This window comes from Lagopus leucura, unplaced genomic scaffold, assembly GCF_019238085.1.
Source record: "Lagopus leucura isolate 7727_CA_CO unplaced genomic scaffold, USGS_WTPT01 Super-Scaffold_100014, whole genome shotgun sequence".
NCBI classification, from domain to species: Eukaryota; Metazoa; Chordata; class Aves; order Galliformes; family Phasianidae; genus Lagopus; species Lagopus leucura.
Genome location: NW_024962268.1, coordinates 2,371,159 through 2,390,558, shown reverse-complemented (window position 1 = coordinate 2,390,558; position 19,400 = coordinate 2,371,159). Strand labels below are relative to the sequence as shown.

The 19,400-nt window shown below is 41.1% G+C and overlaps 1 protein-coding gene across 4 annotated transcripts in view; it reads right to left on the bottom strand.

Moving 5' to 3' along the window:
- ARHGEF28 (Rho guanine nucleotide exchange factor 28) overlaps window positions 1-19,400 on the bottom strand; it is a 126,037-nt gene that overhangs the window by 83,449 nt on the left and 23,188 nt on the right. For all 4 annotated transcript variants that reach the window (XM_042875316.1, XM_042875318.1, XM_042875317.1 and 1 more), the window contains 3 exons: window positions 15,259-15,406; window positions 13,171-13,464; window positions 2,854-3,037 (listed from right to left, as the gene is read on the bottom strand). In XM_042875316.1, the coding sequence (XP_042731250.1) occupies window positions 2,854-3,037; window positions 13,171-13,464; window positions 15,259-15,406 (626 nt within the window). The remainder of the gene's footprint in view (window positions 1-2,853; window positions 3,038-13,170; window positions 13,465-15,258; window positions 15,407-19,400) is intronic.

Here is a 19,400-nt window from a genome sequence, read left to right as displayed (position 1 = left end):
TAGCACCTCTTCCTGTTACTGTTGCCATATATAGCAGTAGGACATGACTGGCAGCTAGGTTTTGTTATCCCACCGCTGACAAAAAACAGAAAATGTCTCAAGGGAACATAGCATTGTTCGGATGTTACAAACAATTCCTATCAAGATGTACTCCACCAGTGCGTTAAATGTTTTGGTTGTTTTCAGACAAGTTGAAGTCTACATGTGAGTAACTCTAATATTAACTCTATGCTGTATGGAACTGGGGCTGAAAGATACACATTCAAAAAAAAAAAAACGTATATATATAGCCTTGTTCTGGCCTGTTTCTGTGTATTTGCAGAGAAAATCAACAGGGAGAAGGGCTTCTGGCACTGAACATTTGGTGCTGTGAGACATGCACACCATGCAGCTGTAAAGGTCCATGCAGGGCAGATGGAACTTGCCTGAAAGCACTTGCCCTTTAGTCTTTTGCCAGCCACGCAGCCCTCTGGCAAAAGCAGTCATTGCTGCATTGGTGCATTTGCCATCAACTCTCTCTCACTAATTCCATCTCCAGACACACACAGGTAACAAAGTCTCCCCAGGGTTTTGTAAAATTCATGTCTCTGTACCTGCAAGCTTCTCAGTGCACATTTCAAGGTATGCCTTTACGTGTAAGCAGCAGGTAAGCAGTCAGCTGCAACAACTCTGAGAGAGGTACCTGATGGTCCTCTGTCATATCATGCAGACCAGGCTGGAAACAGCTCTCACAGCCTCCAGGACCCCCTCCTGTCATCAACTACAGTCTAGTTATTCAAAAGTTAGAGCTCTACCAGTAAACCCCTCAGGGCTTTGCATCTCTTAAACTTTACTTAGAACTTGAACTTTATTTAGTTGCATTTTCAAAGCTCAGACAGCACAAAGGAATGACTCTGCTTCCCTTTTGAAAGACTCTTGTTTGACTTAGCTGGCTCCATATACAAGCTGTGACATTATCACAGAGCTAGGTATCTCAAAAGACCAATGTTTCTTTTTTTCTTTCTTCTTATTAGTTTTTATATTCCATGATACACTCTTTAAAAATGTCAGGCTCAAATTCAGCAAATATGTCCTTTTTTCAGAAGAAGGAATATAATGTACAATCATTCTGGAGCCCCCAACACAAGAAGGACATGAAGCTGCTGGAGCAGGTCCAGAGGAGAGCCACAAAGATTATCAAAGGGCTGGAGCACCTCCCCTAAAAGGACAGGCTGAGAGAGTTGGGGCTATTCAGACTGAAGAGGACAAGGCTCGGGAGGACAGTATAGTGGCCTGCCAAGACCTGAACGGGACCACAGGAAAGCTGGGGAGGCACTTTTATAAGGACAGATAGTAATAGGATGAGGGGAAATGGCTCTAAACTGGAAGAGGGAAGATGTAGCCTAGATATTAGGAAGAAATTCTTTACTGTGAGACACTGGAACAGGTTGCGCAGCAAGGCTGTGGGTGCCCCATCCCTGGAAACACTCAAGGTCAGGCTGGATGGAGCAACCTGGTATGGTGGGAGGTGTCCCTGCTTACACCAGGGGTTGGAACTAGGTGATCTTAAAGGTTCCTTCCAACCCAAACCATTCTATGATTCTATGATTCTATACATTGCTTCATTTTGTTAGTTTTACACTGGTAAAAGAAATAACTCTAAACACACTGTGGGAATCACTCACAGAAAGACAACAGTTTTACAACAACCTTTGGACAACTGTTCTGTAGAAAGCCCAGGAACATGGATATGTGTTGCTTAATAATTTCCTTTTATCTGTTTATGAAATGATAGAATAAAAAGTCTTCCAGCTGTACTTTAATGTTAGATGCCATTTATGAGTCAGCTTGAAAGGAAAAAACTAATAATCCCTAACTGGATGATGACAGTGGTTTAAAATCACACAGGTGTATATTTTGATACTAACACTATTAATGCACTTGCAAATGTACGAAAGGATATACATCAAAAACTTGCTTTACTTGTAAATAAAATTTTACCATTTAAAATAAATGACAAAAAGCAACAGAAACTAACACAAAATTGGCAAGACTTTTGAGAAAAACAGTACTTCTTATATTTCTTAAGAGATGAGAGATGAGGAGCATAACAAGAGCAAGTGTGAAGTCTTGCACCTGGGGAGGAATAACTGCATGCATCAGTACAGGTTAGGGGATGACCTATTGGACATGAACTCTGTGGAGAAGGACCTGGGATCCTGATGGACAACAGGCTGGCCATGAGCCAGCAGTGTGCCCTTGTGGCCAAGAAGGCCAGTGGTATCCTGGGGTGCATTATAAAGATGCACAGCTAGCAGGTCGAGGTCCTCCCTCTCTATTCTGGCCTGGTGAGACCACATTTAGAATACTGTGTCCAGTTCTGGGCTCCCTAGTTCAAAAAAGACAGGGCTCTCCTAGAAGGAGTCTAGCAGTGGGCCACAAAGATGATTTAGGGCATGGAGTACCTCCCAAATGAGTAACACGGGTCTGTTCAGACTGGAGAAAAGAAGACTGCAGGGGGATCTGATTAATGTTTATAAATATCTAAAGGGCAGTGGGAGGCAAATGGATGAGGCCAGGCTCTTCAGAGGTGCATAGTAATATGACACGGAGAAATGGCCTAAAACTTGAAAATACACAGTTCCCTATAACATGAGGAAGAACATCTTTATGGTAAGGATGGAGTGCTGGAGCACGTTGTCCAGAGAGGCTGTGGAGTCTCCTTTCATGGAGATATTCAAGACATCTGGATTCCTGTGCAACCTATTGAAGGGTACCTGCTTCAGTAAGCGAGTTGGATTTGATGATCTCTTAAGGTCCCTTCCAACCTCTGTGATACTGTGATTCTGTGAAATTGCAAATTGTTATACTTACTTTGAGAAGACTTCAACTAGTTTGGAGTGCCCATTTTGCTCAGCCAAGTCTAATGGTGTTGCTCCATCCTCATTAGGCAGCGCTAATGCCAATATCCCTCCAGGCTGGCCCACTAAGAACTCAGAAAGTTTAACCAAGCCCAATTTCATTGCAAGATGGAGAAGAGTTTCTTTGCGCATAGGCTCTGAAAAACACAATAAAATAAAATAATCACTACCAAACTAGCATTTTGTTGGCTAGGAAGCATCAAATGAAACTCTTTTATTCTGAAGCAATAGCTCAGCTCAGGTTCAGACCTCTGAAAGCAGTTAGGACAAATCCATCTTTTACTGAAAATAATAGGGGTAGGTACCTAGCTGTGTCTGCAGAGTTAAAGTGAGATATACAAACACCACCTATGTCCAGGAGGTAAAGAAAACATTTTGAATTATACGACTCCAGTATTTCTCTCTTTCTTTGTATATAAAAAAGCATTCAGCAATGTCCTCATATATACGACAGAGGATGGCTGAGGCTATTTTCTAGCTGCTTTGTTCTGCCTCAGCAGCATAGCTAAGTATTTGATATTTTTTAAATTAAAGTGCATGATTTTTAAAGGAAGGCTGCTTAACATATAGACATGCTTAGCAGTGCAGTGAGCCATAAGCTTGCAGAATGGGTAAAGAACACACAATAATGCTTGCATCTCTTCTCAGAAATGCAGCCAGAGCTGCCAATTTTTCCTCTTTTAACACAAAAACATCAAGTACAACAGAGCTGAAACTTAAAATAAAGCAGAAGACAACATGGATTAAATCTTGAGATGCTGGTTCTCCATCACTCAAGCCTTTCCCTTGCCTTTATGCAAAGTAAGGTCTATTTGTCTACACATATTTTCAAACACAAAGCCTTTGCATTTGAAGGGCAATAAAAGAAACTTAGCTTAAGTGGTACCCAACTTGTTCCTTACATTGACGTTTTCGTGAGAAGCTAAATGTAAGGGTAAAGTATTTAAGTATTCAAGAGCAGTTAATCTACTCTTCTCAGAACTGAAACTTATTAGGATTCCACTAACGATATTCCACTGAAAGCTATCACCCCAATTCAATAGATTTTCTACCCTGTTACCCAAACTGTTAAGCATATGTTATTCAAAATTCTATGTTTCGTTTATCAAGGGAATACGACGTTCCCAAAGCACATGTAAGTATGCATGCTGATTTGTGGAATTAATACAGTCAAAAGCAATTTCAGTGTGCCATCACATTTTCTCTGAATCAGTGTCTACAGGATAAAGCTCTTATTCTGAGCAAAGGTGTTGTGAAGTTACATACAAAAACAGTGGCTCACTGCTGATTCCCATTCAGTGTAAGCACTCACTAAAAGTATCATGAGCATTTCTTTTATATAATCATCAAAAGCAAGCTTGAGGAGTTCTCAAAAGGTCTCTAGTCCATTCCCTGCCCTAAGGCAGGATCAGGTCAACCTATTCACCTCTGACAAATGTTTGTCTCATCCGTTCTAAGACCCTCCTGGTGACAAGAGGATTTCATAACCTCTGTAAGTAAACCACACAAGGCTAATTTACCCTCACAATTATGAAGATGTGAAATGCCTGACCTACCTAACTGCCTCAGGATAAGCCTGCTGCTTCTTGCCCCATCCATTATGGGCCCCACTCTAGTCTTCTGCAGCTTCCTTTTACATAACTGAAGGCTGCGGTCATGTATCAGCTGAGACACTTCCTTTCCAGACATCTTAACTGGAGAACTGCCTTCTGCAAAGCTGGGTCTTTGCAAACGTCCTCTCAGAGCTGGGAGCTCATTAATCTCTTTTGATAAAGCTGGCCTTATAGTACTTACATATGTTCTAAGTTAAATGGCATATATATCATATATACTTCAAAGTTTTCAAGAACATGCTACCTTTTACTTCACTGAATCCAACTCAACCATTTGTAGAACTGTTTTGATAAACAGGGATATATCTGTTCATATATTTGTGGATAAGACAGTATGTTGCTGATTTGGCCCCAGGTATTGAAAATCTTTAACACTGGGCTGAAATACATTATAGATGCACTTTGCAGTAGCCACACGTTAAGATACACAAAGGAAATTTTCAGTATATCAAATCCAGCCTCTTCTCCTTACACTGATGTAATTTTGTGCTAGGCTTTCAAACCCTCTGACTTCTTTTCAATCCACTTTGTCTAGCAGACTCAGCATGAACAGGGCTATGTTTGCAGGAAGGGAAAGTAAGTGACGTGCCAGAAGAAAGAAAAAGCAGGGTAAAAGGGCTCCTCGAACTTGTCTGTATCTGTTTATCTTCAGTGCAGACAAGCTCAAGAAAGCCAGGACAAGCTGACATTAGAAACAACATTCCTTCTCCTTTCTGTATTGGGGAAAAGGTTTCTTGCTTCATTCTTCAGCACCGCTACTTACACAACCCAATGATAGCATCCCCTCTGCATCCTGTCCAGGGCAGCAAACCATGGCTACTATAGATAGCCCCTGCCAGCACAGACTCCAGGCCTGCACACAGAGCTGTACCGGGCTATAGGCTTTGGGCTAGGCCTACAGGTCTAATGGTTGCAAGCATTAGCCAGCTGATGCTGGCTGAGAATCCAGGGTAAGATCTAGGACATATACATCTAAAAATGAATCAGCTGATCCTGTGGGGTCTGGGAGACCCAACAAAGACACATGAAGAGGGGGCCTCAGAGAAGAAATTCACAGAAACCCACACAATGATGTGACTCCAGATTTGAAGCCCAACAGAGTGCTGCTACCCATCAAACTCCTTGGTCTGCCTGGATCTGAGACCTTCTTCTACAGAGGACCATCTAGAAGAGCATGCCTCAGGCTTCTCAGAAAGATCTGCAGGCCATGGAAACAAACAGTGATAGCAATAGCAGACCCCAGTACCTTCCAGCTTCCACCTTGGCAAGATGAGATTTGGACCTACATCTTCACAATTCTTCAGATCACTTCTCCAATGGGAGCCTGTCCACTTTCTTACAGAGTAATTAAAAATGAGCCCCTGAGCAGGAGGAAATCTGAGGGGTTCACGACAGAAGACCAGGAAAGCAACCTGACTAACACAGAGCACAGCTGGAAGTCAGGCACCAGCACACCCCCAGCTGGCACGCATACACCAAGGAGTTACGGTTTAGATGCACAGGAAATGTTGTGGTCTAATACACTGCCCCCAAGCAAATATTACACATTTCCAGGTTAAAATTTTCATTGAAGTATGGGTTTTTGGAATTGCTCCTTGCTCTTAAGCACTTGAATTCTGACAAAGTCCCATTTTTAACCTCTAAATGGTTCTTTGGATGTTTCTGATTAGACTCTTTTTTCTATACAAGCAGTCATTGCACGCAAATATTTTAACAGGTAGTAAGCACACTAAGCATCTGTTTATACACTGACCACACCCTATCCCTCAGATTGAAAACATGAAAATAAAAGGGCAAATTTTACCCTAAAGTCCATTACATGATTAAAACTTTGGTCTCGGGCCACTGAATTTCAATGCATTTATAATATTGTAAATAAGTATAAGTAAGGATGAACAGATGGTCAGATGAAAGGAGGGAAGGAAGGAAGGAAGGTAGGAAGAAAGGAAAGAAGAAAGGAAGGAAGGAAAAGTAAATCAACAACGGAACACAGATAAGATGTGGTAAGGGGTAAGACAAGAGTAGGATTTTTCTGCTTGGCAAAAAAGGAGCCCTTGGAAAGAATTCCACCATTAGGAATAGCCTCCCCTATGCTTTGACAACGCAGTAAGTAAAGTTACATTTCTGGAGGCCAAATCCTAAAAATGACATAGTATGAGAAAGTCTGTCACAAAAGAATATAGGCTTAAAAATAACTTAAATAATAGCTATTGATCTCTATTGCCTTATAATCTACAGTAACATCTTCTATGACCTCACCACAAACATTCTCTTAACTAATTTTTATCTGTCCTACCTAATAATCTATATATGTAACATTAGCTTAAATTTACTCATGGCCAGCTTAAAAGCATGTTGTATCAGACCCAGCATGGCAGCTCACACAGTTGTTTTCACCTCTCATGTACGTAGCTGGAAACAGCACTTGAGGAAACATCCCTCTGCTGCCTGCAACTCTACAGGCTGTAGAGTTGTTTGCTGTACTCCTCTCTCGCTACTCCCGCCTTGCTTGCCTACAAGCAAGCAGAGCACTGATGATCTACACTGATCATTACTAGCTTTAGAATACCTAAATCTGAAATACAAATTTCAAAGTCTTCAGGACAAAGATAAATTACTTCCTTCAATACAAGGAAAACATTTTTCACCACAATGATGGCCAAACACTAGGACAGGCTGCCCAGGGTGGTTACAGACTCTCCATCTTTCTGAGGTACTCAAAACATGAGCCTGAGCAACCTGATCCAGCTCTGATTTTAGCCATGAGCAGAGGAGAGGAACAGATCACATCCAGTGATCCTTTGCATCCAACTTCTGCTGTGAGTCTTCTCCATGATTCACAATATCAAGCAGGGGAAGAAAGGGAGGGAGAGGAAAAAGAAAAGACTTGATGATTGGTAGTAAGTTTTTTTAGCTAGATCAGCCTAAAAAGTAAAGATTTTCCACTAAAAAAAAGTGAATCTGAAACAACTTTTTTTAATGGTGCTTTCTTATAATAATATATATATTTTTTTAAGAACAGTTTCCTTTTTTCTCTTACTTCTCTTCTTCTGGTTCATCAGTGGGAAGCAACAAATGGTGTTTTCCTGTATTTTTTCATTTTCATTTACACTTCCCTTAAGGAAGATTCTAAATGTGGCAAAATGGCAATACAAACAAAGCAATAAAAAAAACACCACATCAAGAAACAAAAAATAAAGATGTGGTGAAAAACAAGTACAATAATTCACTGAACTGCATTCAGTGGTAGAAAAGGGAAGAAAACCAGAAAACAATGAATACATAAGATTTCTTCAATAAATTCATATTGAAATGGTTATAAAGTGTCATTTTCCATCAAGACACAAAAACAGCAACGAATAACATTTGAAAGATGCACTGCTGGCTGATTCATACAGGGTTAGATACCAAAGGCAAGGGATTCTGTAAAGGATATGCACTATCAGAATGCTGTTTTGCATCGCATCCCAGACCTCCAGCCAAAACACTCTGTTTGAGTTAAACAGAGCTGAGCCAAACACATTCTGTTTTAAGCATTAAATAAATGCCTTTGTTCTTCTTTGCAGCTGAATCCCTTCCTATGTCCAAAACAATAAACCAAAAACAAATATTTCTCTCTGACAGAAATGACTAGGCCCTTTCTGAGCTATGTATCTCATTCATTCCTGGAAGGAAACTAAAAACTCAAGACTTGGGACATGAAAAGCAGAGAGAGACATCAAAATCAGCTGACGAATTCCAGTTTTTCCAGGCTTCATTCTTTTATGCATTACTCTTTATTTTTTTTCATTTTCCATTAGAGGTATGAAATTGTTTATAAGAAGGTGCTCAGCAACACCCCACTGCTGCAGAAGCACAGGTATGTGCTTAACATGGCAAGCATTTCAATGAATGATGTCAGGGCTGAGGTGGCAGCTCCCTTTCCACTTACCTGGAACATCACATTTTTCCTTTGTCCTCCCCATTCCTCACATCATCATTTGCCCTCCATATAGTACCTTCATCAATCAAACAGTTGGACTCAATGATCATCTGTGTAAGTTCCTTCTAGCTGAAATTATTCTCATCTACACCGACATCCTTTGATCTACCTGAGATAAAGCCAGCTAGACAGGGCCAAGGAAATGGGTCACCACAGCCAGTCATATCTTCTGCCCTGGGTCTGGCTGAACCAGACCAGCCACCACCAAGCTGGCATCAACTCTACAGTGGGAAAGAAGGGATGATGGAAGGTGACTTTAGGGTTTCCTTTATCAGCTGTCCCATCACAAGAGGCTCCCATCACCAGCCCCACATGGCAAAGGCACAGCATAGCACAATCACCTACAGCTGCAGATGAAGCTTCAGTTTACCAGTACTCACTTTACCATCACTCTGCATGTCACCATCTCCTCCATGTCATCAATCCTTTCCCTGAAAAGCTCCTTCATGGTCAGGACCTCTCTGCAGACCAGGTAGCCACAGACCAGGAGACTAGGATATGTGAATGCCAGGAATCAACAGGTTCAAGCATGCTTACCAGCATCCTGCCTCGTGCCCACCTTCTTGAACAGCAGCAGGACTGGTGACACCTCTCTGCCTGCCAGTACCTGTGCTAACTTCCCCATCTATCTGCCCTACACTATTTCTAATGGGAAAAACTCCTGCAGGGACTGTTTCTCTAATGCTGAAAGCTGGCTGAGCAATACAAATATTTATATATATTCCCTCACAAGTCTCACCAACTCTATGAATTTTTTTCAGCTGTTCCCAGTATTTTCCTTTTGTCATGGAGGAAAACAGACATTTTATGCCTCTCTTCCTTTTTTTCTTCTTCCCCACAGGAAAATAAAAGTTGAAATACACAACTGAAGAAAATATACAGTCAATTGTCTTTAATTTTGACAAAAAATAAGACATACACTAGCCATGCAGCGTAGCAAGACCATGTTTAGCAGTAAGCAGGAACAATAACAGGATTTACATAGAAGGAGGCTGGCGGAGGAAATTGAAAATGCCAAAAATGCAACAGAACACAGAACAGTGTTCCTGAAAGGCAAACTGTGAAGCAGCAAGGTTGGATGCTTCAGGTCATTCTGTAAAACATATTCCCAGAAAATAATTACCACTCATTTATGAAATAAAATGAAAATTGTTCATAAAAAAGGATCAAACAAGTATAGATATTGTTCCCTTCCCTATGAGCCACAATTAATTTTCACAATTCAGAGTGTAATTTTATTGCTTCCACTAAGCCCGAAACCTAAATGAGCACACTTCCTCAAAAAAAGTAAATAGTGACAAAGCTGGCAGCATGTTTGTGTTTAACTACCACCACAGTTAGGTCACCCAGACAACTGAACCTGGCCTCACAGCAGTGCCCTTAAAGCAAATCGAGAACCCTCAGCTGCTGCAGGTTCTGTGCCCCTGCACACCCACACCCCCCAAAAATAGTCAGGGGATAAAAGTCTGAGTGTACCAAGGACATAACATTTGCAGAGATGCTGTGCCCATGCCTGATGGATTGTAGGGGCTGCCAGTTCAGAAAAATGGCCCTAATCTGACCCTGCTGTGGGAGGCAAAGAGATACTCTCCAAAGTTCGCTCTGATGCATTTTTTCTCATCTCAATGGAACACTCCATCTTATTCTTTTTTCTTTCATAAATATTAAAAAAATTGGAAGATTCTCAATTTTTGACCCACAACATGTTATTTGACTTAACTCTGACCAGCTTCATAAATGGAGTAATCCAATCTTCTGAAAGAAAATAGCCTTTATGAAGGTGCCAATAGCAAATAAGTAGCTTCTCCCTCCCTCTCCTCCCTTCTCCCTCTCCCCTTTCCTCAAACCCACCAAGGAGTGCCCAAGCACACACCGCAATCAGTTCCTCAGTTTCTCTGGCAGCACGCTGTCTGTGGGCAGGTGGTAGGACTGTCAGATCCACTTCCGTGAGCAGGTAGCTCCTGACACCACTGTCAAACAGGCACTTATGACGAGCCAGAATGAACAGGAAGTTCATGATCTCGTTTCCTTTGTCAAACCTTAAATAATGTGGATAACAAGTCTTGACCTGTGCAATGGCACTGAATTCCTGAATTATTTGTGATGCTCCCCAGACAATTCAGTCTCTCTGTATCCGGTCCTTTTTATGCCTTATAAAGGGAACACAATCACTTTTTCCAGATACCAAAACTCTTATGAATAAATTATTCTTCTATCTTTCCATACATCTCTAAATCCTCATAAAAACAAAAGAGGTCCAAAAACACCAGATGGTACAACAATTTCCTCAGTGTGTCATTCAGAAGTAATTTTTTGTAATAAAAATAGCCCAGTATCTTTGAAAACTGAAAGAATCAACAGCAATTCAGTCTCATGGGCACAAGATCTGAGCCAGTGATGGGCTGTACTGCCCAAAATCTATTAGAATATCGATTCTGAAAGGAATATCCAGACATCATCAGGTGCCAAGACACTATGGAACGCTCAGGGCAAGAAGTTGTAGGGGCACCTGCTACTCTTCAGCATTCACAGGGCTTGCTCAGACACATGCAACCCATGGCTTTGGGACAAAAACACTGGGACAGGGACAGTGAGGATGTGCAATGTGAATCAGTGCTTCTAAGGCTCAGGTTAAAGAGAATTTGGCTGTGAGACAAAGGAAAAGTATGCTTTCAGAAAATAAAGGATTCAGGAGATGACAAAAGCTCACACAGACCAAAAAAAGGTGAACTCAATGACCAAACAGAGAAAATACTAATTATTTGTAAAGATCTATGCAGAGATTTTTGAAGTAAAATGCTGAATAATCAATTACTGTAGGTGAGATGCCCTCCTACCACGCTGTCTGTATGCACACTGAGGCAGCATCTTGTTCTATTTCTGTGTAGGGCCATAATCAGGTATTTGTGTTACCCACGCCACTCTTTCAAGAAATGCACTTTAAGAACCCTTCAGAAACATGGCCCAAAAGGCCAAGAGTTAAAACTTATTTTCCCTGGGTCTGGAAGACTCTCCACCAGCTACCAGCATTACCACAGACACAGCAAACTCATCCCAAAGGCCAGGATCCATTTTGTCCTGGTTCAGCCTCAGTCTCCTCTGTTGTACCAACACAATCCTACCATCGTACATTTACTGTGCTGCACAAATCCTGACCAAAGATCCCTGCTTCATTTATCAGCAATGGGTAAGGTATGAATGTCAACGTGACCCCTCAGTTAAACACACACTCCTCCAAGAGAGGCTGGAATGACCACTGAGTCAGCATGCTTTTAACAACTAGCATAACCAAATGCTCAAAAATCATGCATCTGTGTATCAGTTGCCCCAGCAGAGCTCTGCCTAGTACTGGCTGCACACCAGACCTACAATACATCCCACAGAAACTTCCCAGGTAAGCAGCTAGCTTTGCCTGAACATCTCTGATTAGCTGTGGTATCCTGATGATATTTCTTGGCCAGACTACAGCTCATTTTGACAAAAAGCTTAGCAAAGTATGTGAAAAACTACTTCTGAATTCTTCAGGTTCTCGATCAAGGTCTTCATTGCTCCAACAGTCACTCCAGCCATTGAGCAATATGAACAAATACTTACTACACACCAAAATGAAACAAGTAAAGTCAATGTCTAGCCCATACTTGAGTGAGGCCCTGTATTTGTTTTTATGTCTCTTGAAAGAGCTGTTTACAGCAGACAGACAAAACCCATCCTTCTCCTGAGGAAGATAGCAGCAGATTTCAAGCTACCTGTCATTAAGAATTAGGAAGATTTAAGACAGGAAAAAATACCTCACCAAAAGAAATGGGCTAAGCATCGTGTTTTTTAGTTCCCAAAAGCTTGCATCAATCTCTCTTTTGGTTTGGCTCATACGGAAACTGCCTGTACTCCAACTTCCAGCAGTTAAAAGTACTAAAAGGAAAACAGCCAAAAGTACCAAATTTTCAATGAAAAACATGTGTAGCCATCAAGTTTAACACTGTTTCCAACCCCAGCTATAAATCAGCTCAGTCTGCAAAAAAAATTATACTCTTCAGCAAAATCTAACTGCAGCCTTAAGTCTGCAATGAAACATAAAACTGGGCAAATTTCACCTGATTTTGTTACAGTACCCTAATGTAAGGTTTTGTTTATATTTTCCTTCCACTTCCTATTAAAAAAAAAAAAAAAGCCACAAAATTTGTTAAATGATACTCTGCCTCAAAATGATCAAAGTTGCAAAATAAAGAGTAGAAGCTGACAGAACTGTTATAAACAGGACATTTACTTTACATATCCAAAGTCCTATAGCAACACATAATTCTGTTTTTGGGATGTATACTTTGTCTCCTTTTTGTTTACACAATTAATACATATCACTTGATAGGAATATTACTGCAATTCTTGTTTATGTTTTTAAAACTGACAGCATTTAAATCTTGTAAAGGTGATGTCTATTCATAAAAAGAATTTCTTCTTTTGACAGCGAGTCAAGGTACAAAAATCTTCTAAAGAAACTGAGTTACAATACCCAGTTACAATATCTTTTCAAATTTCTGGGCACAAACCAAATCTCTGACTACTGCTCTCATACTTAATATTTTATCATCAGAACCACAAAATAAACCAGAAGGTCTGGGAACCTCTGCAGCAAGCCATCACTAGAAGCCTTCCAACTCAATAATAAATAAAATATTACCTCCTTCATAGCAGCTTCCGAGGATGCTCCACGTTGATGGCAATTCTTCGTGAGCAATGGCCATCGTCAAATCAGTATCCAGGGACTGCAGATCTTTTACTGTTAGCCCAAATTTATCCAGTAGCATCTTGTGACTTGTGGCACTGACATATTCTGTGTGACTGACCAGAAAACGAGACAACTTGCAAGACAAGTTCTCCCTGTAAGTGACAGGACAGCTGCCGAGGGCCACAGGTGAGGATCCCCTTGCATACATTAACACAGAGACAGAAACTGCTTCCTGGCATCCATGGCCTGAAATTGCAACATAAAGTAATCATTAAAACTGTTACTGTTTAGGAAATACATTAGTTTTTCCTCCTTTTCAGTCCTCTACGATGGAGGATCAATAACAATTTCATTCTTCCCTTCATCTACTTGTTTTAGGGCATCCACCAAACATTTTTTTGTAATCAGCTTGGATCTGAACAGCCAGATTCCCTGATTTTACTGACAGTTCATTGCAAAGACAGTTTTTCTAGGTGGAGGTTCTTCATCACAGCAGAATATGAGTTGATGTGACCAGAGGGAAATGCCACAAACAAAAACAGGAAAATTTCTGGTTAAGAATTATGAAAAACAAGATATCAATAAAATATATCACTTGTAGCCCGCAACACAAACGCTAAGGAATTATCTATTTATTTAACACCCATTTTGTACTCACCCAGCATTTCCATGTGGGCCAAAATCTAGGTGCTTTTAACAAATGCATGGTTTGTACCATAAACAGGCTTGATTAAATGCTGTATCAACTGTCTAACTTACAACCAGGATCCTCAAAGCCCAAGGGAGTCTCCCATTCAAAAATCTTACGTACCACACACGTCTTTCCTCCTTCTCTGCCATCTCATCAGGAACAGTTATCACACATCTACAAGCAGTGCACACTGTACACACAGCTCCCACTGGAGAGCTAACCATGAGGTACTATGTGTGTAAACCTAGACATCACGAAACAGGCCCCCAGAACTCAAAGTACTTAGGCAATCCATTAGCTGCAGAAGCCAACACATGCTTACCACATCTGCAGCTGTTTCTAAAGTGCCGTGCGTTCTCTTATGTTTAATTTGGCCGGTATAAAACACCAACTATACTAAGGATATACTTTAACCTCTTCATTTTCATCTGCTGATGGCTTCTGTTGAGATCAGGCAGCAGATTAAGCACTGTCTGTTGCCTCCTGTTTTTATTTCTACCTGAGAAGTAATTATGCAGCAGTGCCATTTCAGGACTTTCAAAAAAATGGCTTTGCTACCCTGTGAGCACCTAGCACTGCATTTTCCATCAGATAACATTTACTATTTACCAACTCAAGCAGCCACCACATATCTGTGGCAAACGTTTCTTTTTTGTATTAGTTACTAGCTAGTGTGCCAGTTACTTTCACACTCTGAATCTTCCTTAGAAAACAAGGACAAACAACAAGCAGAACCTACTATGTAAGTACACCACATTTGTAGCCACCTTCTCCCACAAACAGGACACAAAGCAAGTAGTAAAGACAATAGCCAGGGTTTACACCACACCAGCAAGGGGGACAATGCGAAGGCAGACCTGGCTGTGAGGGAACCCACATCACCCTCTCACAGCAATGCACCCTTGGGTAATTCTCCCCATGGCTCCACATAGGTTTGAGAACACTGGGCAGCTGCCAGGTGAGCCCTGCAAGCCAGGCTGACTGCTGCCACAGAATAAAGTGCAGACTTCTGCAGTGATGGCAAATGGCAAGAGGCAAACCATAAGCTGGATTTGTTGGATAGAATTAAGTAAATCAGGCTAAAAATTATGCCATGCCTGAAAATGCACTTTCACGCACACCCAACCGTCTTTGCTCCCATCTTTGCCTGACACCATGTCAGTGCAGACAACTATGAATGGCAGCACCACCTATGGCCAGTCAAACACAGCCTGCATCCAGCGGGCCATCACTCAATTCCTACACTCACTATAAAGCCATAAAACACAGTTACTCAAAAAATCCAGTTGTACCCAGCTTTGGAAGGGGGCTGGGGTGTTGCTAGGACATGAAACACAAATAGCACTCACCTGGAACAAGGGACTGAAGAGCATTGTCACCAATACGCTCAGCAAACATTATGTGCCTCTTCATGGATCCATCATAAACAAAGTAAAACTCAGCGTCTTCCGGGAGGTAAATGCCTTTGTCAAATTTTGCACTTATAGTCACCTGCCCCTGAAAAATGAATAAGCTTTCATAAACATCCAGGAACTTTCCCACCTCCAACAAATTCATGAACATGTTCTTCTCTCGCAATCTTATCACAACCTTTTCAGCAGTACTACACAGAACCTCCAGTTTTTTACTTCCACTTCAAAAACAGCACTGTTTTTATGCCTGTACAAGCAAAGGTGATGTAAAAATTTGCCTTTAAACAATCTTTCACCTAATTCCTTTCATCTTGATCTATGCAAATATATGTGAATCTTAATTAAAAATACCTCAGAGCAAGCAAGTCAATGAATCTGAGTATTTTACTATTTACAAAAGCACTCTTTGTGTTAAAAAAAGAATTAAAATCAGGAGTGCTTGAAATACTTTAGACTTCAATTACAAAACAATAGTACTGATGTAATTCTACCAATGGTAGTTCCCAGATATCTGCCCAAGTGTGTTTTTCGATATTTTCTTTTCTTTGTAGTAAATAGAGCAACCAGCCAAGAAAAACCTGCCATACAATGGTTTCAAAAAAGAACAAAAAAAAAGCAGGAAAAGGATCTGAGAAGCACCAAACAATAAGAAGTGTCTGACATGTCTACAGGAGGAAATTCAGATGAAGCCGTATTTCCTCAAGGCAGAGGACAGCTTGCTCCAACACTGCTCCTCACTACCACGATTGCTCCGTAACTGTCTGAACCGGAGTTTTTCGGAAAACGTAATGCAGAAGAATATTTCACCCTTTTATTCTCCCAAATGATGCTTATGCCACCCCTACGCTATGCAGTTACCACAGAATGAGCTCTATCACCTGCAAAGAGCAGCGTGCCGGAAGCCAGCATCAAAGCACTCTGTGGCACCACAGAAATTTCCACGGCTGAAAGGCACAGTTACAGCCAACTGCTCTGACAGGCACCAGGCTCCTTCCCGTGTTCATCACACAACAAATGAGTCTCTTTGTTCAAACATGCTGAATAACTTCTCATGGCTTTGGAAAAAGAAGCACTCGGCTGTTTCATCATCCCCATAGCCACCAGCATCCTGCAGCAGTGCACAGTATTTCCCATGGTCTGCATGCTCCACAGGGAGACCGTGGTGTCCCCTGAAACACCTCATCTTCGACCACATTTCCTAAGGATTCTGCATTGTCACTCCAAACAACACCAATCCTGATTTTTTTTTTTTCCTTTCCATTACAAATGGGGCTGAAGTGGCAGAAATGACTTTCAGTCACACAAAATCTTCCTTAAATAGGACTGTTCTTGCAAGGTTAGATGCATACCATTTTCAGAGCTGAACGTTGAGAGAAAACATGCCTGTCATCTCAGAATCTGACATGCATCTCTTTTCAGCCTGAACTGCTACTATAACTGGCCAAGCATTTTCTCCTAACTGTTTTTGGTTTTTAAGCTGTTATACGTAGAATTGCTTCTCTTACTTCTACTAATATTTGTAATTTACCATCCTTTCTAAAAATCATTATCATCTTTTTATGTTAGGTGCAATCAGCCTTTTTTATCAGTTGAATAATACCATGGATGGCTACTATAGGAATACAGAAACAGAGTAAATCCCAAACATAGCTCGGATTGGGCTGCACCAAGGATTACTCCAGTATGAGCTCTGTTGTGAGCAGCCTGGTGCACAGGAGCACACTGCTTTCTTCCACATGGAACATCACTTACAGACCACATCTGTACCACTTGCACAACTACAAAGCCAGCCAGTCAGCTGTCACACAACAAATGCAAGAAATAAGGGAAATATTCTGTGGCAGCATTTCTAATTTTATGAGTCTATTCTTTAAATTAAAAAAAAAAAAAAAAAAAATCAAGCTCAAATTGTAGCTGTTGTTTTACACTGATCCTCAAAATAAAAATGTCAGTTTAGACTCAATGAAGAGAGAGGAATGCTTAAGAAACACTAATCCCTTTGCTTACTGTTTACAGTTTCACGACTCCTTATCTTATGAAGTGTGGAGTTAAAAAATATAGGGAATAAGGCAGAAAACTCATGAGGATACAAAAACGTTTTTTTCGTAATCCATACCTTACAACTCTCCAGAATAAGAAGTTACTAATAATTAAAGGAAAGATTTTAGGGAAGAAAGGCAAAAATGAATTTTCCAAATGAAATGGAAAATGCCATGTGATTCAAAAAGAGGATTAAACCATCTACTACCAGACAGATCTAAAAGACAAAATTAAGTTACTTTCGTAGTGAAATACTAGGCTGCATAATTCTTGATGCCGGATCACTTATTTTGCAAAATACAAGTTCCTGTCATCTTCAACAGCACTTCCAATTTGCCATCACATCCATCCTATTTTTAGACATCCTCATATCAAAATGGTTAATTTCAGAGCCTTTGTTTTTACTGCCCCTTTTAAACATTCCTGTTTCACTTTAGGTTTGTTGTTTAGGCCACTGTGTTTTTTTCCCTAGTTTCAAAATCTCTCTTTTATTCTCACCTTGGTACGTTTACATCTCCCCTTCTTACCCTCTTGTAGCATCCCACTGCTGTGCAAAACACTCATCCCTCCATGCTCTGTCCTATGTCAGCCCTCCTTATCCTCCCCTCTGAACTTCAGCCTTCAAAAGGAAGCTAATGTCACATTTAAACCTTAATACTTAAGCACCTCTTCCTTTACTTCAGTCTTCCTTTAATTTAGAATTATGTCTACTTAATGGTGGGTTTGAGTATAAAGCACTAGTTCGGTTAATGGCATGAGTGACCTATGGAATGCAGTGGAAATGGAACCCATACAATTGAAGGCAACAAGAAGAACTTCGTACTATGTTTGATCAACTCCTTTCCTATCTTTGAAAACTCTTCTAAATATTTTACTGCAATTATTCTATTGTTAATATAACGATCCCAGATGTTGTATGTATATAGCAGACAGTCTATATCCTTGCATATTCACACATACAATAAAAAAAGGACTGCGATGCACCTAGACGGTAATACATGTGCTTGACAGAGAGGACTACAGCCACAGTACATATGCAGTGCTGGTACAATTGTGTCTATTTTGCAGATTGTTATCACTTTCTTAATCCACATTCCTCCAGATTTTCCAGCCAGACGTTCAGTAGTGATAACACATGATAACAAGAGTATCACCAAACGTTAATAACACTGAATTTTGAAAATGTTTTTATGGCTGCTATAAGAGATGCATCACTTCTTTACCAAGCCAGCCAATAAACAAATAAGAAATGAATTAAACAATCCTTGGTCATGCCTGGTTTGTCAACACAATGCTGGGGCAGATTCTCACCGTAACAAATTTTCAGAGACACGACTAATTGGGTGGTTTTTGTCTTTTTTTGTTTGTTTTTGTTTTGTTTTGTTTTGTTTTGGTATATGTTAAGGCATTGTCTAATAACAAGTCAACTTCTTGGAGTGGGTCCAGAGGAGGGCCAGTAAGATGATCAGAGGGCTGGAGCACCTCTCCTGTGAAGAAAGGTTGAAGGAACTGCGCTTGTTTAGCTTGGAAAGAGAAGGCTCCAGGGCCTTCCAGTACTTGAGGGGAGCGTATAAAGAGGAGGGGAATGGCTGATTATGAGGGTCGCAGTGCTAGGACAAGGGGGAATGGTCTTAAACTGAGACAGGGCAGGTTTCGGTTAGATATTAAAAGGAAGATTTTCACACAAAGGGTGGTGATGCACAGGTTGCCCAAGGAGGTTGTGGATGCCCCCTCCCTGGAAGCATTCAAGGCCAGGCCGGATGTGGCTCTGGGCAGCCTGGTCTGGTGGTTGACGATCCCGCACACAGCAGGGGGGTTGAAACTACATGATCATTGAGGTCCTTTTCAACGCAGGCAATTCTATGATCCTAGGATGGTATGGATCTCTCATGTTGGAAGGGTCCCCAAGGATCAGCAAGTCCAACCCCTCACTCCGCAGAGGACCACCTAAATCAGACAGTCCTTCATCTGCAGCATCTCGGGGCCGTGCCCACTGCCCATTGGGGCAGCCCATTCCATGCCCACCGCTCTCTGGTGCA